General features: G+C 41.3%; 1 protein-coding gene across 4 annotated transcripts in view; it reads right to left on the bottom strand.

Moving 5' to 3' along the window:
• Positions 1 to 2,722: 2,722 nt before the first annotated feature.
• EML4 (EMAP like 4) overlaps positions 2,723 to 21,749 on the bottom strand; it is a 165,956-nt gene continuing 146,929 nt past the window's right edge. For all 4 annotated transcript variants that reach the window (XM_054194564.1, XM_054194565.1, XM_054194562.1 and 1 more), the window contains 6 exons: positions 18,231 to 18,319; positions 16,975 to 17,072; positions 11,997 to 12,084; positions 10,612 to 10,710; positions 6,071 to 6,201; positions 2,723 to 5,555 (listed from right to left, as the gene is read on the bottom strand). In XM_054194564.1, the coding sequence (XP_054050539.1) occupies positions 5,091 to 5,555; positions 6,071 to 6,201; positions 10,612 to 10,710; positions 11,997 to 12,084; positions 16,975 to 17,072; positions 18,231 to 18,319 (970 nt within the window). In that variant the 3' untranslated portion in view covers positions 2,723 to 5,090. The remainder of the gene's footprint in view (positions 5,556 to 6,070; positions 6,202 to 10,611; positions 10,711 to 11,996; positions 12,085 to 16,974; positions 17,073 to 18,230; positions 18,320 to 21,749) is intronic.

Genomic DNA, 21,749 nt, shown 5'->3' with positions numbered 1-21,749 from the left:
TTTGTTTTGGTTAGATTTTTTTTCCTTCCTTCTTCAATGCAACAGAAGTCCACCCACTGGAGACTCTCCTCAACGGGGCATTTCATTCCTCCTCCCTCCCCAGCACCCCTGTAACACGCTCAGCCGTGCCTGGAGGCACCCGAGCTTCCACATTTCATTTTTTTCTCTCTTTTTATAAAGAGGAACCTGAGGCCTACACTCAGTTTAAGGTAACTGAGCAAGTTTTAGGTTAGCAGACCTCTGAAGGGGGTTTTCATTTATACGAGTGTCCTGCATTTGTGAAATATCACTTAGGAAACTTCAACCTTCAGAGGACGTGTCAGGAGCTCCTGCTTAGCCCACCCCGATGGAGGGGGACAGCTGGACCCGCACACAGAAGGGTACTGGGGACCTGACCTTGGAAAAACAGCTCTGGTACAACCACTGTCCCACCACCGTGCCTCCTCGTCCAGTCCGCTTTTACAAAACCAGTCCTCTCGCCATGCTGTCCTGCTGGGAACATCTTTTTACTCCATGCTCCTAAACCTTCTTAATTCCCTGTGGTGAGAAGTCACCCACGTTCCTCTTTCAAACAAAAGAAACAGCCTTGAGCAGCCGTATCTGCCTGGTGCTTGTAGACGTGTACGCGTACAAAGACACCACCACGCACATTAAATGCATTAAAACGTGTACACTGCCCAGTCTTCCAAATTGTATAATCCTACTGTAAGCAGTTTTTCATTCTCCGTTGATTAAAGTATTAGTACATAAAACATCTGTCAGAAATAAAGATTAGGCAATGGGCTCGGACTTGCTCAGAAGGAAAGCAAACCAACAGCACAAATATCACGCAAGTAAAATCCGCCTCACTTAATATTAATCCTTTCATTGCCAGGAACCAAGACTTTATTGGCATCAGGCAGCGGACGGGAGAGTTTGTTGTTTGTTTGGCTCGGCCAAGCTTAAATTTCACAAGGATGTTCTACTTATTTTTGTCCTGATTCAACCAAAATACTGCACCCAACTGAAGGAAATAAAAGGGCTGAAGCACATAGTAGAAAAATGTACTGTTCAATGCAGACTGTAATCAATATAACAATCAAAATTTAATTTTTGCTTTATTTTCAGAGACAAAGCCGTTATCAATGCATTCTCAGGATGCTTAAAAAAATTAGAGGCTGGAACTTGCCATGCATCGTATGCAAAAACTAGTACTTGTTATTTCTAATGTGAATTACAGTGAGATCAAACCTAAGAAATGTTTGGTTCATCATTACCCATCCCATGGGTATGATGGGTATGATTCATTTACCGATGAACCCTTGCTTCATCATTACACCCCCAAGCCTCTTCCTCGCCTATCCTGGAACTTATATGGGGGAAAAAAACCCAAACCAAAGTACGTGCTCATATCCTTAAAAGTGCCCTTTATATGTAAATCCAATCAATATCACTTTTCATGACATCTGGCCAACATGGACATGTACTGGAAGAATCCATAAGCTTGGCATTTCATATTATTCAGGTATTTTACCATGCAACCTAAACAAAAATTTTGATGCAGGATCTGAAGGTTCAATCGTGTAAAATGGGATGCTGCTACAGTTTTATGCCTTAGTGGAGCTCCCACCCTGACCTTCAGCTTCACGTAACAAGTACCATCGGTGCAGCCACCCAAGCTGGCAGCAGATGCTGCTGTCCCAAACAACAGCGCGGGCGCTTGGAGCCCTACCCTGCCTCCACGCTGAGGGAGGCTTGCAGAAGACCAGCTGACCTGCTCTTCAGAAAGACTCCCGCCTTACCAAGCATCCCAGGAGAAGCGGCAACAAAAGCCATGAGGTGAATTTGGAGAGAAAAGGAGCAGAGCCTACAAAAGCGCATCACTGCACAGCTGCCCCCGGGGCAAAAGTGGTACAGGGTGTTGCCAAGCGAGCTGGAAACAGCACAGCATGACCTGAGGACATCTGCTTGTTGCTCGAATTAGAACAGCAGCATTCTCCCGACAATTTGGTGGAAAAGAGGGGCCGTTGAGGTTTCCAGTCAAACTCAGGGGGTGGCACTGATGTTTTTTTGTTTGTTTTTCCTTTAAGCGAGGATAAACTTGAGGTATTTGGCTATCTTGCAGGTTTCTTTCTTCTCTGCCCCACCCTCCCCTTTTGCGAAGGACAGAAACCAGCTGCAAGAAATGGAGATGGTTCAAAGGCGTTTTAAAAGGCCGAGAATCTTTCACAAGGAATATATTAAGCTTATTGCGACCTTCTGCACCGATCTGCAATTGGACAGAGATGATCAGGAATGTGGAAGCATCAAGGTATTTAACACGTTATATCCAAAATAAGCTTGTACTTTTCACATGACTTCCAGGAGCAAGCTTCTGGCAGAACCCTGGAAGGTCGACTGGACTTTGCATGAGGACAAATACCTATTTGTAATCCTCTGCTGCCCATCAATTAGCTACAGCAGGATAATGCTAGTAGGCCGTTAATCAAAAATGGAAAAGGGAAACGTCATAAAACTTTCAAAAAGTAAACAAAGTCAATATTTAGGAGCAACGGCATTATTCATGGTGCTGAATTAACTTATTTTTAGGCAGTCTGGGAGTTTATCGAAAAAGCCTAAGTTAAAAAGGTTCTTCCAAAATCACAGACCCAGACATTGCAACTGTGATCACAGCATCCACTTTAAGTACAGAAGGAAGCAGAACAGATATGGAGAAAGACACTGCAATGTATTATTTTGATTATTTTATTTTTTTATCTTCAAAATTTTCTGCCTTGAGACAGGAATGCATGATAGATAGAAATGGCTCAAACATCTTCACATGAAACACTCTTAATCATAATTCATTCACAATTATTTTTCTAAAACATCTACAGTTACATAATCCCACCCATTTCCATCCATTATCACAGATTTAATTATTTGTTAAACAGTAGTTGCCAGCAATTGAAAGCTGTAAGGCTTTTTGCATATTAGTAGAGTCTTCTGAACTACGAACACAAGAATATCACAACTATAACTCTCACTTTACATGGCAACCCCAGGTGGCAGATGTTCCAAAAAGAAATGTGTTGCTTACGTGGAGTTCATAAAAATGACAGAGAGAGCTCTGTGCCTCGTTAGCTCTAAAATCCTTTCTCCTTTACTAAGATTATTTGCTAAACCTACAGCGTATTCCTCATTTGCAACCAAGAACTTTGATGAGTCGACCTTTATCTTCCATTGCTGCTATTTGGCAAATTTGCAAGTCAGGCATACTAGAGCTCTCCAGCAAAACTCTGTGCACAGAGCACAGTTTAAACAGATGGGTTGCTTGGAATCCATATCTCCCTCCATCTGAAGGGAACTACTTTGAGGTTTTCTGGAACTGTTGTAAACAAGAGGATATTTTTTTTATATATATATATATGTGTGTGTATATATATATTTATATATTTTATATATAAATGTTCTAAATGTCCTTTGGGAGTCCATTTGTTTTTATCTTTCCAAATGATGACTAAATACCTGATCTGTAGCATTTCTCCTGAGAAGATACTAGAAAGGGAATGACAGTTTTGATGCACTTTGGAATGGCACAATCACGTAAACGCTTGCACAATTAAGACTTATGAACTCATCCAAAGTTTCTAAACATGATATTCTAACTAAGAACTAAAATACCAGCACAATGCAGCAAGTTAAAAAAGAAAATTCTATGTAATCAAAATATAAACAAGTACATAGGAAATGGATATCTGTCAGTAAATCTATATCTTTTTAAAGTAGGAAACATATGCACTTAAGAAAAAAAATGTAGCTATCTGACAAACTTTGTAAAAAAAAGTACTTTCCAAATGCATAACAAATGCCAAGATATCCCGTAACTGGCCAGGTATAGCCACATGAGAGCTGCATGGCTTAGAGCAACCCAGGGAGTGGTGGGGTGGAAACAAACAAAAAAAATAATCACAAAAATCAGCAAGTCTAGGAAAAAAAAAAAATCACATCATCATCTAAAGTACTGTATGCTTATATCACAACTGCTAAAGGAGCTGGGGGACAGAGGGGAAGGGGGAAGAGAGATTGCAGTTTAACGATTCTTAGAGTTACCTCTAAAAATTCAGAGGAAAAAAATATCAACTTAATATACTAATCCTAAGCACCAATTTAATAATTTAAGTTAACTGTATTTATATTTCTCCTACTAGGATGGAGCAAGTTCTGCTTGAAGGCTTAAAGTTTAACTCTGGAGCCCATCTGACTTCTGTGTTCTTGCCAAGCTTTCGCTGCCGTTCACATCAAAGTCACCGTAAAGACTCTCTTAAGTTTCAAACTCTCTAGGCAAGCAATTCTCTGAAAAGACAATTACGTCCTGCAGTTTAAATCAGCTTTCAGGTCATGAAAAGTGAAAACACACCAGTATTTGGTTAGTCTGTTATTAAATAGTCTGTGAAAATGGAACAGCTGACACCGTTCCTCGACAGGGTTTGCCTTAGAACTAGCAGCACCCAGGGCAGACCAACTGCGAACGCATCCAGACTCCACTAAGAATTAGTAGTGTTAGAAAATTGCATACGTGTTAGATCAAGAAGGCATTGCCATACATGTGGCATCGTTACATTGTTTTTCCTCTATTTTTCTCATTAAGAAAAAACAAAGGAAGACAGCCCTACAAAGAGCTTTTTGGTTGCTTTTTTGTTCGGTTTGTCTTTGCACCTGGAAAAAGCAGCACTGTACTCCCCAGCTGGAACAGCTCAGCGCTTCCCATCAGCTTAGTTCTTTCAGAAAGCACTTTCACATCGTTAAGGTGGTCTACTTCAGCTAATTCTCAGAGCTAACCTTTTTTCCAGTATATATTTCATGCCACTTCCTGACAGCAATTTCAGAACTGAAATGGATCTATGGTAATGTTCACTACTAACCGTGACCAGATCTTGACACACGCCATCAAGCCAGGCCCCTTGGGATGGTTCCACCACACATTGAACTGAAGCTCAGACTAAAAATCTCACTGAAACTCAAAAGCTGGAGTGGTCATGAATCTCAGCTACTTTTCCCTATTTGAACCCTCACCCTGTAATGAAAGCACGCACACCAAGGGAAAATAACAACCGCCTGAGCTGGGAGCGTTAAGACACCGGTGAGTTATCTGCCTGCTCTTCAGTCACCGTGGATTCACTGTGCTCCTCGCTTGTCTCGTTGGAGGGCTCCTCGTAGCCCGGCTCGGCGGGATCCAGGCTGCTCCCCTCACTTTGCTCCTCGCTTTGCTCCTCGCTGGCCTCCGCAGACTGCTCCAAGTTGCTCTCCAAAGAAGCCGGAGAGCTGCCAGTTACACTTTCGTTTTGGTTCATTTCATTAAAAGGCTGTGGAAGGGGTGCAGGAGACTGTACAGCGTTTTCACTGGCAGGGACGGGCACTTTGGTTGCACCGATGTCTACGACAATGTCATTTTGCGGTAGGGTAACCTTCTCCACGAGTTTCCATTGAATAATACTCATGTCTTTCCCTCCAGTTGAAATCAAGTGACCATCGCTATGGGTGAAGCTGACATTTGTCACATGACTACTGTGAGCGCTGTATTTGTGACTTGGAGCCTATGGAAAACAAGCAGAAAGATAAATCACATGCTTGACCAGAAGAGCACATGATACCGAAATCTAAAACTACTACTATTTTTGCTTAGCCCTTCAAGACAGCTCTTTATTCACATAACAGTAAAGAATTACATATATATATTAGGTTTCCCCCCACAATACATCCTCTCTTCTTAAGTCTTGTGACGTGGGACAGATTTAGTTCTCTGTGCAAAAAGTAATGGACTTAACACCAAGGCCAGCAAACAGAAAGCACCAAGCCTCTGCTCCAGGACTTAAGGATAACTATTGCCACTTCACTTTTAGGTATATTATTTCATATTTTGTATTATTTCATATTTTCTATTTTATATATAAACTTAATGGGGAAAACTATGCTTTCACCTCTAGCACTGTTCTCAGATATAAATGAGCTATTTGACTGCCAGGTTCCAAAAAAACCGAGCTGGAAGCAGGTGTCTGGCAAGGAAAGCTTTATGCAAACAAGCACATAGACGAGACTGGTCTAGACTTACCTTTGGCTTGGAACAGGGATACTGAAAGAGATGGACCTTACAAAAATCATCAGCAACTGCTATCACTTTTCGGTTATGGGATCTGACAAGGGCATTTATGTCTGTCCCATCTGATCCTTCGGGCCAAACTCCTAGGAGAGAGAAGAGCAGGTATTTAGTGGTGGTAGTTTTAGAAACAAATTAAAAGACAATCCATAAATAAAAATAAAATTTATAAAGCTGCGACAAAAGGGAAGCTTAACAAAAGGTAAATAAGACATTCAACTGGAAAACAGAATATGCGTTGAATTAAATGTCATTGATGCTTTGTGAGTCTAATGCTGCTCCCGCGCCCCTGGTCCCTCCAAACCCTTGGCCTTGGCCGGGAGAACCTCTTGGGATCGATACGTTTCCCCTTCAAAACCTCAGTCTTCTTTAACGCTTATTATAAGTTTGCTGCTAAATCTGGCAACTCTTAATTTAACACTTTCATTCATGCACAGGCATTTTAAAAGCAAGACTGATGCTGAAGCATGGAACAGGCCCAGGTACTGTACATTATGCAAAGATTTCTTTTGGTTTTATTTTAAAACTGGAACAACTTTTAGTATTTGCATGATTCAAAGGAGACGACTGATGATACTTTGCACAGAAAGCCATCTTGTGCAAGTTTCATAGACATAAGTGCTGTCAAGTGCTTAAGTACAATTCAATATGCTTTTATGTGAAAAGAATGACACTGATATGTCTAGACAAAAGAATAACAACATTGCCTGGAGGAAAAGCACTGAACAAATTGGGGAGGGGGGAGGCTCTAGTTTTAACAAAAAATAAAGACCCTAGAGATTCCCATAACAAAACTTATGATTCACATCTGCAAGAAAAGCTGAACAAAAGGTAAGCAAGAGGTTATAAGACGCTAATTTGTGTCAAAGGTACCATATTTTTACAGCTCAGACTTGGGTTTCTGATTAGCTCAGGAGTTAGAAGGAATTTTCTGCCCCTCAAATTTCACCCCCCACCCCAAAAAACTGTATGTGTGATTGACTGAGAGGGATGTCCATTATCAAGTATGAAAATATCTTCTTCCTCCCATTGACTTTGGTAAAATAAAACACATGTGCTGTCTACTATTTTGTACAGCACAAAACGTTGACTTAGAATTGCCTTATCTTTTTCAAACTCCCACAGTATCTCTTCTTATTTTTAAGCAAAATGGCAAATAGCGTTTAACTTTAATGTGTTTTTTTCCATTGTCAGTGGGTGGAGTAAGAACTTTATTTTCTCTGAACAATAACAAATGCAGCTTGTTAAGCTTGTTACAACGCCAATAAATTACACTGCAGGTAATTTACTACACAAAGACATGAAATGCTAAGGAAAGTATTCAGAAATATTTTAGTGCTCACACATCAATGAAATCAATCTGAAAAACATATATGATTTAAGAATTTTAAAGCAGCATAAAATGAATGAATTTTAACTTTCTCCTGCATTCTATATACAAAATACTGTTATCAGATGGGAATAATAAATGAATTTCAAATCAGTTTCCTGAAGTTTCAGCTACCACCCTAGGCAGACTGTGCCAAACAGCTACGCCATTTCTTCTTCTTTTCAATTTTAGATTGAAAAGACTAATATTCAAGATTGCATCTCTTATTAAACATCTTTTGTGTTCACAAATTCCTTTAGCAGCTCTAAAGGTGAGACAAACCTTTTGTCATAAGACAGCAGGATTTGCTTTCAATGCATCAAGCAAACATGGAAAAAACAGGACATTAATATGACCAAGTTCTTAGTTCTTAATAACTGTAAAAATAACAACCCCCCCAAAATAATAGGACTTTGTTAGTTATTAAGTACGACAGCAGCACTTAAATTTTAATAAATTCTGCTAGGCAGGAGTAAACGTCTCAAAAGAATCTGCTCAGAGGAAGTGTGGGAAGTGTGCAGTAAATGAGAGAGTGACTTCAAGTGCTCGGGGTGCAGACTGCTGATACTGCTGAGCCAATACAGTAATATCAACTGCCAAAAAGGAGCGATGCTATTCTCATCCGAACCGTGCATTTCCATCCCCTTTCTTCTGCTGACAACAGTTCAATGCCTGAGCCTACGGACACACTATCCACAGAGCTTAATTAGTAAAACACATACCCCAAAAGCCCAAATCCCATAAACGTAACCCTCTCTCCTGAACATCAAAGCGAGCGGCCCCCAGCTTGTTTGGATCCCTGAGCCAGCTGACCCTGGGGTCAAAGCCAGACTTTTCCTTCGGGCAGCAAGTATCTGCTAGGTTGGCTTAGCTGCACTGTCTGATTTAATGGGAAAATACTTGCCTTTGTCTGAGACCAAGCCATAATTTTAAGATTCTGCAAAGGGTGTCAGACTACCAGACAATATAAAATTAAAACATGATGAATCTTGGCTAGGAAGTTTAAATATGTTCTGTTCTGCCCCAGAATAACATCACATTATCTGCTTTATCTACTTCACTCCCAGGTCCTCTGGAACACTGAAGATTTTGAAAGCAGTTGAGACTAATTAAACTTAATCCAGAGTGGTTCAAGTTCATATTAATCCAAAGCAGAATGCAGACAGGATGAGCGGACTTATCCACTACTTAAAAACAAAAAGTAAAAAGGCTTCTCAAAACAGCAGTTATGGGAGCTGCTCATCTCCAGCCTCGCCTGAGTCACCAGTAGCTTCTATCCAACAGCTGTTAAAGAGACAAAGCCAATGGTTTAGACATGAAACAAAACTCTTTCTGCACTCCCACACCTCATCTCCATAGGTCAGGAGTAAAGGACACTTCGGGGAAAGCACTGGGATTCACAGAGCTGCTCCCCTTATCCAGTCTGCTCTACCAACTACCAAACGTCGTGATAAGAGTTCAGTAGGAACAGAGCCACCGTCTGCTACCTCCACCTTTCTGGTAGATTTAAGTACTCTGCATAAAATGTAAAATGGTTTCAGCTCCAAGGCTATTCCAGAAGGAGTCCTTACAAAATTTTTTTTCATTGCTCCTGGAGAAAGATGTCACAGTAGCGTCAAACAGAGAGTTTTGCTTTTCACTTTCTCTAGTGTCTCCTGAATCTTCTGACACTCCATTTTAAAAAAGAGATATTTCTGTTGCACTATTATTTCAGCTGCAGTAGCAAAGACAGTGAGGAAACGGCTGCTGTGGACCAGTTCCTTGCTAGCCTAGGCTTCCATGCACAGAGCATCAGGAGGAAACAGCCATCCACTCTCTACTTCCCCCAGACAGACTGAATAAAAACAAACACGTACACAATGCAGTTCATGATTCTCAGGCTAATGGGAGCCAATATTTTCATCAAAGTAGCAATAAGCAACAGTATTCAGTTCCAGAAACAGCACGCTCCTATTTATTTCTGCTACCTACCTCCAGCTCCAAACAACTCAAAAATATTTACGCAGTTTATCAACCATTCAGCTTCCTTCTCTGATCCCTTTCTTTTCCCTGCTCTGCCTCAGATTTTTGGTACCCAGAAGGGAAATCAAGCTGGTTACAAAGCACCAAATGTCCTCCCCGCAACCAACATGCCACAGAAGAGTGTCAGTGTTAACCCACAAATCCACTGCAATCCTTTACGACTACTTACTCACTGGACACATGACAGTCCTAAAATACGCACGATAGGCGTCAAAAGCTATGGAAAGACTTACCTGATTTTCTTCTACCCTGCATATGAACCAATACTCAAAAGTTTAACTCCTTGTAAAAGGAAAGATTTGTAGACCTAACTCTCACCTCTACAGAATTTGCTGATTTACCTGTTTTTGATGTTTTCTACATGAAGAATAGAGGCAGGTTTCTGATCTCAGCGCTGGAAGCAAGACATTCAGCATCCTGCTCACACAACTTGGTTTCACAGCACTGACAGGCTGAACCACACTTTTGAACCCCTCACAGAGAGACTCCTCTTGTATGGCCAACAGAGCTGCCTTCAGCAAAAGCAGTGTGAACTGTTTTGCCGCAGTCTCAAACCGCACTGTTAAAACCAGATCTGTCAGCTTTGTAAATTTTCTGTACATTTAAAAAACTGCCCCACAACTACTAGGTAAAGAATCTATTTAATCTTTAAAGCATTTTTACCCTTTAAAAGCAGTATATATTACTCAGCTTTGACTACAGGTATAAAAGTGTTGTCCTGATTTTAAGTTATGAACTATAACCTATGCTCACATAGTCTTGTTCCTATCCCAAAACAAGGTAAGCAAAGGAGAATGCACATGTGCCATATGAGCACTTCAAAATATCAGCTTTTTGCTTCAGTGCCTCCAAAACTGGCAGCCTAAAATGACAGCAGAAAAATCAAGTCCCAAACTTCAAGACTAAATAGAAATCAATTACACATTGTCTATAGAGCAGCCAGTGCTCTGTATCACAGACAAGTATTGCGGCCAGACTCTTTGGTCTGTCATCTCAGCATCATTCTCAATAATCATTAACAGCTTGTTTCTAATGACAAATTGAAGCAAAAGAAAACACAAAAGCACAGTGTGAACAGCTTAAAAGCCAGTTAAATGGTGCTTACCAAACACCTGGAAGCCTAGCACGCAAGTGTATGTCGTCCAATCTATATCCTTACAGTCAGAACGATTCCTGATTAGCTTACAGCCACTTGGAATGTCCCCTGTAAAAAAAGTGAATGATGAGTTATGCCATATAATTTTATATTTACATACGTACTCTTTGAAGGTGCTAAGACAGTAAATAAACACATCTTAAAACCAATCTGGAATCACATCATAGAGGTAAAGACAGACCAGTACCTTTATAAATTCCAGATAACTTGGAGCTTCGCTTGGTATTTAAGATTCACATTTACTTCTTATTTCCCTCTTCAGATCAGCATATCTTGAAAACACTTCCCTGCAGCTTGGGTCCCCTGCTACCTACTGTACAAATTGCTTTAACAGAATCTATAATAGAATAATTTCTCCTTCCTACCAGCTCCATTGATGTGTTAAAACTCAATCAATCATTTGGGAAGCTCTGCTTTTAAAACAGTGATAAACTCCTGCTAGAGAAGCCTTAGGCTGCTTTTCTTTCTTTCCAATTAGAAAAGAAAAGACTGTTTCCCAAAAGAATGTCCATCTTTCAATACACCAGCCCACTACTAATAGGTCACAGCTCTGCTTTCCTATACAGGCAGCTATAAACACCAACACTTCCTTTTGGTAGATTGAGGTATTGCATTATCCAGATTTGAAACCTAAGTTGTAACACGCAGAAAGAGCATGTTAAGGTGACAGATATTTAAACTGATGGCTCTTCTTGCTTGAACAGGAGCAGAACTACAATCCTCCTGGATCTTGTTAAAGCCACAGAAAGGCAAGAATACAAAAACCAATTTAAAACCAGAGTGATATGCAACATGCACGATGAACTTTTGACACAATCACTATCTATTAAATTCATATTTTCACTTATTAAAAAAAGACAATCACAAAAACATTATTACCACTAACTCATTAAAGTAGTATCCTTGCTTTGCTTCGTTTCCAACACCACCAGCCAAGAGAAAGTTTAAAAAAAGAAAGCCCACAACAGAACAGTGGCACAGACCCATTGATTTTATTCCCCCCAAATAACTGGTACTGTTGACATTAATTAGATAACTGTATATATTATTTTCAATCTACAGAACTTTGGGCCAACATCAAAATGTAGTGCCGCTTGTTCTGTAAATTCTACGCTGTTAAACTGATTTATGACCTTGTAAAGAAGTAAGCTATATTTGGCGTTGCCATTAGGTAACACACAGCTCTGAATAACATCAAGATATCGGGTTACACAAGTTCAAATTGGTTCCTTTGTCAGTAAGCATTTTGTACAGTCCTGATCAAACACACTCTTCTAAATATTCTGACAGCTAATACATACTTCTGTTTCCAGTGTGTTTAATATCATACTTACAGTATAGTATTTCATAGTCTCCTGAGTTTGACATTATATACTTGTTGTCCGGGGACCAGTCAAGGTGTGTAATATAGCTGGAATGTCCCTGGAGAAGAATGCAGTTAACACCAGTGTGAAACATGTATTTTAATTCAAACAGAAGTTGCACCCACAGATGGGGTAGTTAACAGCAAAAAAGCATCTCCCCACCCACCCCAGGTCCGCCACGATTCACTGGTGCTCCTTTGAAAGGCTCTTTACTCCCCAGTGCCACCCTCACTAACAGCTAAACAACCGCAGGCTGGGCATCGTGCCTCTCCCACCGCACGGTGGATTCTTCACTTATAAACGGTGTCGTCCCTCTCAGACCCCAGAATGATTTACTCCCGGAAGGTATGTTACTAAAATATTGATGAACTCACATTGGTACTTGAATTAAGAAGGCATACGTGGCTACTAATCGAGAAAGGTGAGTAGTTTGCACAGGATCATTTTTAGATCCCAACAGGAAAGTGACAAATAGGACTCTATTTTATTTCTCTATCCATTCAAAGTAACTCCCATTAAACGCACACACTTTCAAATAATCTTTGCTCATCCTAAAAAATTAGGCTACCTCAGTTAACAACCACCATGTAAAACTACAAGATCAAGGACTGGTGTTACAAGAACACCCTTGTAAGCTTTTTGAAAGTTTCTGCCACGCTGCTTACACTGCATACATGTTAGTGCCAGCTTCGAAAGGAGTCTTCTCTATAGACACAGGGGCATCTATATAAGAATCTAAATACTTGAGCCTAATTGCTTAGTTATCACTACCACGAGCACCTGAGGGCTAAACACCCATCTTTGTTTTTCAGGGAGAAGCTAAATGCAGCTGGTCAGAATATTTTTCCTGTGTGCAAACTTTTTTGTAGTAATAATAATATTACTAGTAATAATAAAGACTTGAGAAGCTTCAGACAAGCTGTATAAGGTAGGAATAAATTATTTCTGTGTAGCGGAAGGGGTAGAAAATTCATTAAAGTGACATCTATGTCACTCGCTTCTTCTTCTGCCCTTCCATTTCTTCTTACTGCCCCTCTTCCCCTTGTTAAGACCATCCATTTTCTCCCCTTCCTAGTCATTCTGCCAGCCAACAAAACCTTCTTGAGTGACAGATGCCAATTCATCAGTGGGCATTATGAAGATGGTGTCCCTTGGTCCCCTGCAAGGTCTCTTGGCCCAGCCTGCAGCCGCCGTGCCAGCTCCTTGCTGGAGCACTGTGCTGGCTGCCGTGCCACCCACCACGCCAGCTTCCACTAGAGACAGCTCCAAGAGATGCTGATGGCTTCCAGAATTACATGTAGAAATACACCCGTGCCTGTCTCCCTGTCCCCAGGTCCTCTCTGTGAGACGACAAAAACATTTAGGAGAAAAGCTAGCCTTTAAGATTTATTTACTTATGAACTAGTCTCTGCCTCAAGTAGAGGAACTGTGTATTGACATAACTACTCTGCAGTCATGGGCGAGATATATGATATCGACATGCAAACTTGGTATTTCGAAAAAAACCCAAACAAATGCACAATTGGCTAGGATTTTTTTCTCCCCCCCAATATTTTCCAAGTCTTCAAATTTGCAAGGAAACTCCAACATGGAAAAGAACTGGTCAGTCATTTACTAAATCCTGCCAGACATTTGGCAGCTGTTACAATTCCTGCGGGCGGTGGGGGAGGGAACAAAGCAATTGGCCAGGGGGCTCCACGCTGCAAAATCCCTTCAGGCAAGCGATCACCGAATGATGAACTGGAACATAACACTGTCATAATATTTTCAATGGGACAATCCCATTTTCTATTAAAATCTTTCTCTGGTAGCTGCCCACTGATAAGGCAACTTTTTACTCTTTCCTTTTCTGTGCCTTTATATACAGCAAACATAATTACTCACATTATCACTGGCTAGTAAAACTATCCGACTAAACAAAAACCCTCTCCTTCATTGGCAATGTTTATCTGCTTCAGACTTAAGTGGTGCAAGGGCTGAAACGCCCACAGCCTATAGGACAGGCACGCTAATTATTTCAGGTTAAGTCCAGTGTATCAAATACTGCAGGGTGGCTGCCTGTCACGCTCCATGGCCCTCTTCGTAAATGCAGGGCACTTGCTTCTCCTTTGCTAACAGATATCTGCAATGTAAGACAAACAGAGACAGCTCCAGCTACCTCGGAGCTGCTGACAAGCTGGAAGTTCATAACCCAGCCCATACCTTCACATTGCTGTCTGCATAGCTGGAGCCCTCAAAAAACAGCTGCACAAGTCGAAACGGTTGTTTTGGCTCATCTGAAATTCTTTCTGATCCCAACCAACACCATCCCTCACCGTGGAAACACGCTCACAGATCAACGGCTCGCCTCTCTGGCAGCCGCAGAAAGCCTGGTTGTGACTGAAAGGGGATTTAAACGCAACAGTGGGCATACAGCCCTTATGCACAAGCTGATGCCGGTTCAGTAGATAAAATCCTTGTGAAAGTATTCAAATAACGTATTCGAGTTGGAAGAAACAACCAGAAGTTGACTACCAGGAGGACTGAGTCATACTACTTGGAGGTCACCCGCAAGGCTACTGAATGACAGAAGAACGCCAGAAGGATGCGGTGCCAGGGCCCCAGCACCGGCCAGGAGAGCGTTCCGGGTCCCGAGCGTGCCTGGGTGTCCCCCCTGCTCAGCATCAAGCTGGTACCGAGCCGTCAGGGTGCTGGCAGGCAGCTGAGGGGAGGCACAGGGCGCCTGAAACCCGACCGGCAGCGCGAGCTCGGGCCAGCCGACACGCTGCTGCCTTCTGCGCAGGCGGGGAGGGTCAGGGCAGCTCAGCCCCGACACAAACCAGGCTGCTAATTTTGGCTTCTACGCACAGTCACTCAGACTGAAGAAAAAAATAATAAAAAGTGGTTAACTGAAATCTGCTTTGAAGCCTTAACCCTTCTGCACGAGCATAACAATGTTCATTTCTCCCATCCCGATTTCTACAAACCCCTTTCTTGCCAAGGCAGAGGTACAGACAGACGTACAGATGCCTGACAAGAAGCTGCATACAGGAGGAAAAAGGCGAGGAAGGAGAGAAATCCTTTTCAGTGGGGTGGTACCTTCTGTTTTAATGCAGTTTCACCATACTTAGGCACACGGGAAACTGGTTATTGCTTAATATTCCCAGCTTTAGAATTACGAGATCACTTACTAGTAACATTATTAAATAAAGTGGTATTCTCTGCAAACTAATTGCACCTCCGAAACACTGTCCTACAACGTAGGGGCAAGGGGGCCCAAGCATCAATCGACGCTGGTTTAAATTGCCATATGCTCTCTCCTGAACATAATACATATAATATACAGAAATAAATGATCTCATACATCTTCAAAGAGCTCACAGAGGCCCTAAAGAACATAGTGAGCTAAATGTTACATACGTTAAGATTAGCCATCTTTGAGTGACTTTATCTTTTATGGTTGAAAAAAAATAAGTGATGGGGTGAAATGCTGTACTGAGGCACGGTCATCTGCTGCCATCCCCGGGCAGCACTGGGCCCCCAGTCTGACCTGCCTGTAGGCTCAGCCTTTTCCTCACTGCCTGAGCTCCCCAGGAAGGCTGCAGATCCAATTTCTTGTCTCACGACCATTGCGCTATGAAGCTAATCCCATCACCACCCTCCTCGAGGGCTGCAGGACGCCCTGGCTCACCCCGCACCACAATCCTGCCACTGAGGAGTCCCCAGCGCACCCAACAGCCTCTTCCCTCCCAGCCACATCCCATGCCAGTGCCAAGCCCCCACTTCCAGCCTCCGGACCACAGGGGTGGGGCAAACCCACCGCTGCTGACTGCCTTGGCAGCCCTCTGCCCCCAGCAGCAGCTGGACCCAGGCTGGTCTGGACCCCCCTGCTCCAGCAACACGGGGCGTCCTCAGCCAAACAATGGGTAGAAATCTCTCAAAGACACTGTACATGGCACTAAAGGACTGGCTAATGCCAGCCTTCCCCCTAACAGCTTCCACTGCAAGACTTGCATCAAAGGCTGTAGAAAAGGCAAAAAAAACCAACCAAAGTTAGAAATTAAAAGAAAACAAAACCCCACACTTCAGCCTTATGATCTCCTTACCTTCCCTTTTCAAATTAACAAAGCAGCTTAAGAAGCTCTTGTATTTTTAAAAGTAAAGAAATGCAACTGGTGACAAACATGTGAACAGTGTTTGAGCAGGGGAGGCATTCCTTAAAAACCCCAACATTTCACATGTGAAATGTGAACCTATTCTTATGATATCATTTACAAATCCCATTAAGGTTCAGATGTTCTTTATGTAAATATTCCTAATAACCTAAAGAAATAGCTGAACTTTAAGCCAGGTCATTAGATAACAAAACACTTAAGGAAAAAAACCAGGTATGTCTTTTCAGCACTAGGACAACCTTATGTAAGTGTAAGGACTAATATAAACTCCACCACTTCTGCTACACTTACATTTATTCACCCTGAGCCAGAAATTTATTGTTAACACATCCTCCAATTCCAAATTTTGTAGTAACAATTACAGATGAAAATAGTGCATATTTGCAACCTCCAAAATTACATATTCTAACGAAATTCCACCATCTAATGTTATGTTGGTCCAAGGAGTACTTTACCAATAGGGGGAAAATACCCCCCAAACAAGTATAATATTTTCCCCAAAAAAGTTTCAGAATATAGGTAACAAGGCATTTCTCCATCTTACTGCTAATTTCCCATTTCAAAGAATGTCAATAGTTGGAGAAATTAGCCATATTTTATGCAAAAGTGTTCACCTAATACTAATGGCTGCAGCACTCATCAGACTGAAGTTTAAAATCCATCAAATGCTGAAAAAAACTCCATAAAACGTATAACCAAAACTAAAAACAGAAAAGCATCCACTGCTTAACATCTTAGTGTATGTATAAGATCAAAATGCAAGAACTACTGATTATATTTGCTCCAAAACTTACAGTGCATTTTCCATATCTGCTATACTTTCTTCCATTTTCTGTTACTACGTAGAGGTAAATAAAGTTGTCATGGGATCCAACTGCAAGTAAGGTGCCATCTGCAAGACAAAATATTTGACATAAATTAACAGAATGTTTGTTTTCCAAATCTTAATGATTTCAGATTTATCACTAAGACAATAGTCTCAATTAAACTAGAGCTTACAAAGTGTATTTAAGGATACATAACTGTTTACATCATGTTGTTTTTCAGTATCTGTTTACTTTGTGGGTTTGTTTTTTGAGAAAGATCTTTCACTTCTTTTTTAAGTGTCCAACGGACAGGGTGTAAGTCATCAGACTGCACTGGATTTCTGGGAACAGTTGACAGCAGGCAGGCTTGAGTTTTCTACATCACAAAAAATGCAGTACAGTATTTACTCTATAGTTAGCTTAGCTTTGGGGGCGGGGGGCTGAATATAAATCAGCACTAAATAATGTCTAAAGAAGTGGAGCATTTAAATATTATAAGCAGTTTTCTAACCTGTGTTGTCTCGATTAAAAAAAAAAAAAAGTACATGGACAACAGTTGCCTTGAATCCCAATCAAATGCCTCTAGTGTCAATGAACACCAGTGCTTTAGTGCTTTAAGATAAATTGCTGCACTTAGCAGATGTGGCAGCAGCAGAGAAACATTTTGCCCACTGACATGGCATGTTATCCAAAAGAAAACAAGAAACAGATTTACAAGAGTGTTCTTCCATCCAGTTTTAACAGAGAGGAGTCAGCCTCTGATGATCTGTCACATCACGTCTGAAAAAGAGACTCAACGCTGGCTTGGGCTCCGTGTAATCCCCATAGAAATACCTAACAAACAGCTCTGAGTTTCAGACAGACCTGAGCTTGGTTTTATGGTTTTGTATTAATAAACTTGAAAATTAAGTAAGTAGTATATTAAAATATCATTGAAATACTAAGCTTTTTACAGACTTTTCTGTTAACCTGTCAACTATTTAGTTGAGAACTTTTAATTTTTCTGGGAGCAAAGCTAACATTTATTATAACAGCAGGGTTCAACGTGAAGGAAAGGCGACTGTAATGTTTGCAGTTATACATAAACAAATGTGTAACCAAGTATTCAGTTATATATTAAGCATCTGAAAACAATTTTTTTCAAAGCTCTGCCTTTTCTAGTGACTGAGGAGTAGTTTAACGCTGTTTAACAGAACAGACATCTCATTTATCAGCAATTATTCTGGACATAAAAGTCTGCCTACCTACTGAGTAGCGCATCACTGAGAGCTGTTCATTGCCATCAGTGTGTATTGAAACCAGATCCCTCGTTTCTGCATCCAAAACAAACCACCTAGGGAGAGGAGAATTCCAGTAAGTATCACTTCCACTAAACAAAAAAGCAAGCAAAAGAGCAATAATCACTGCCTGCCTTCATCTCCTTATGCTAGCCCCTCAAGGGCAGCACAGCGAACATCTGTTTTTAATGGAACGCTTTTCTGGTTCACAAAGCAATACAAGTTTCACTGAAGAATATATAAAAGATTCTAGATACGGCCCATTTTCTCCCCCTCCCCTGAACATTGTAGTAATCACCAAATTGTCCACTGGATGATAAACATGCCACCAGATAGCTAATATGACTGCATCTTATCATCCTGAAGCCATAAGGCTACAGCTGAATTTTAATCTACTACTTACCCATTTTGAAGAACAGCTTTAATATAAAACCTGATCTTTCAAATTGTATGAAGCAAAGTTAAAAAAACCCCAAAACCAAAAGTAGTAAGTAGGGAGTGGAAAACATTTCCATACTCGTTTTAAACACAAAGTATATTCTAATTCGGTATTTTCCCCTCAGACCATAAATGAATTATTTTATCAAAGTAAGAAGGAATAACCATTTACGGAAATGTGATGGTTCATAACCTAGCTTTTTTTTTTAATTTCCTGCTTGGATGATTTATAACTAAGGTAATTAACAATAACTTCTAAGCTGCATTATTAGTTACGAGGCACATGTAAAAAGCTCAGAGAAGCTTACAAAAATTCAGTGGACAGTACACTGAGACGTCCCCTGATAACAAGATGGGCAAGATCAGCAGAACCTGGGCATTTTGCAACAGTTCTGATGCCCATCTAACTCCTAAATATAGAGAACATTAGCAAGACAATAACAATTTAATAAATATATATACACATAGACATGTTTATCATGAAAATGGAACATGGCAACATGGCTAAATACAGTAAAGCTGTACTCAGAATTTAATTTATTTGCCCTGAACTGATCTCACAACCACATGCACACACTGCAGCCAGGTTTCCGTCCCCAGCGGCAAACATCGAGTTCACACACTGTGGAAATGACTAAGGCAATTCCACCCACTGTCTCCTAGTGAACTCCGTGGAACATCGCTAAAGCTAGGACCACTTATTCCATAACAAACTTATATAACCTAAAACAAACTCCAGGAACAACAGCTCCCATTGCTGCTTTCTATTGATGGAGATGAGATTCCAGCTTGTGCTGATCCAGTGTCCAGCAGCTAGGTATCTAGAAAGTGGCCTGGTCCCAAGTGGCTTAAAACCAGCTTGTGGTTAGGGAACCACATGAAAGAAATTAAATGACATACACGTAAAAAAACCTCAGCCCCACATGCCACAGACTGCTGAATAATCTGTGTGCAAGACAGATGGAACCAGTGGAGAACAGCTAATGTTTGCACTGGAAAGCAGTAGAAACTACACTTAAGAGTTTCTCTGCTGAGAATCCTTGCTGAAAGTTGACTTTTGGTTTCTACCAATCTACACACTGAAGCTTTGAAGGTTCTCTGAATGCATTAGGAGTTACCATTCTGCTACTTAGTTCAAACTATGTCCCGCTTTGGCCCTGCCAAATACTTTACTAAAATGTTACCTGGCTGATAACTCTGATGGGGTGTGGATATTAAAGAAAAACCCTCTCCAAACCACAAAAGGGTTTGGCAGGGGCGAAGAGAGAGGGTACCTATGCCATTTTGCCACCATAGAAAGAAAACCAATCACTCCATCATGATGGCAGGACTGCTCTAAAAGTACATCCTGATGGGATGACAACAGAAGTGTGAAGAACACACATGGAGGCATCACTGAATTGGAGTCACGTTGCTTGAAAACCAGACAAGAAGCTGGTCTGAAAGCCAATGTCCCACTGTCTCATTCTTATTTGTCTTTTCCTGAATCCAGCACAGGGTGGAGGGTCCTCACTGCTTCAGCTCAGGTGGGCAACACACAGACCTTTTGCTTTACCAGAAAACTTACGCTGTAAAATCTATTTATCTAGCAAGATGACACGACATGATTTGTTCATTTCGAGCAGCATAATTGCGGCACCTGGATAAAAAACCCTGATTATGAGCACAGTAACACCCAAAAGCAGCCTTCTTCCACGAAGCAGACGGGTACCCCCTTCCCATGCCCTCCCGTGGGTGACCATGCTGCACTGTGCTTCTGCCAGAGAGCCAAGGGGAGCGCTGAGCCCTCGTGTCCCAAAATACACAGCCAGGGCAGGGCCGGGAGCCTGCTGTGGTGGGGACATGCCTCTTGATGCTAGCCTCTTTAGGTTGGTCCTTTGAGAGTGTTACCTGAACCAGGTAACCCTCCAGCTAATATTATATAAAGTGAAAAATACCCAAAGCCAAATGCAACCAGAAAAATATGCAAAATCCCCCTGTTTTACTGCAAGCACAGAGGTGGTATTGTGCAGTATCAAACACAATGCAAAACTGCTGCTGCTCTCAAGACGGCACACTGAACTTCGTCTGGCATTAGGAGACAGCATTTAATGACACCGGTCCTCCAAAAATTCTTCTGCACAAGAGGTACTAGCAGCAATCTTAGCTGACCATGGAAAGAGTCAGTGCACCAATTCTGATGTTAATTTAAGAAAGGAAGCACTGGTCACGTCTAGTTCAGCTGTTTCTTGCTGCTTCCACAAGCTGTAATCAGACATGCTCTCTTCAATCTTCCAAGCTCTCCCAATGCCGTGGCAGACACTGCATTTGCCAGCAAGAACATCTCCATCAAATGTGTCTCCAGTCTAGTGGCTAAGGCAGTTCATCTGCATGCCTCACACAGGCCCTTCTCGCAAACAGCTGGGGTCCACCTTGAGACTGGGCTTCAGGAGAGGATCTTCCTTCCAACACGAAGGTATGCAACACATAAATGGCAGCTGACCCTGAAAGAGTCCTAAGCGGGCTGTGAAACACAAAGCTTGGCTGCCAAGTGAACTCCTGATCCACAGACTGGATGAAATAAATGCACGAAGGGTATCCCAGCTGTAAGATAGTGGCTCCTTTGCTTTTTCTGATTTTTATTGATTTTTCTCCCAATTGTTACTGAAGATAACATAAAACTTGTTCGTGAGTTCACATAAACAGGACGGAACTTTTGCCATTTTCATCTGTTTCTTGCCTTCCTATTTCTTTACTTTTAAAAAAATACTAATAACCTATCTAAAAAAGATATGTTTTTAGAAACAAAACCCCTTAAACTACTCTCTTTGGAAAACAAATTCTGACCCATGACAGACATTTATTACTGACAATTCACATCTGTGAATGCAGAATTTTTCTGATGAAATCAGCGGGGAAACAGTGTTCCAAAGTAGTAATATATTTTTGCACTTAGACTTGCAATTCCCACGTTTAGTTAATACCGAATGTTGAACCTGCAAGGCATTAATTAATCAGAGTCACCAAACCAACCAATCTTACAAGATTAGTTCCCTGGGATATTTCGGC

Source organism: Rissa tridactyla, chromosome 3 (genome assembly GCF_028500815.1).
Source record: "Rissa tridactyla isolate bRisTri1 chromosome 3, bRisTri1.patW.cur.20221130, whole genome shotgun sequence".
NCBI classification, from domain to species: domain Eukaryota; kingdom Metazoa; phylum Chordata; class Aves; order Charadriiformes; family Laridae; genus Rissa; species Rissa tridactyla.
Note: the sequence above shows the minus strand (reverse complement) of the source record. Positions and strands in the feature narration are given on the sequence as shown.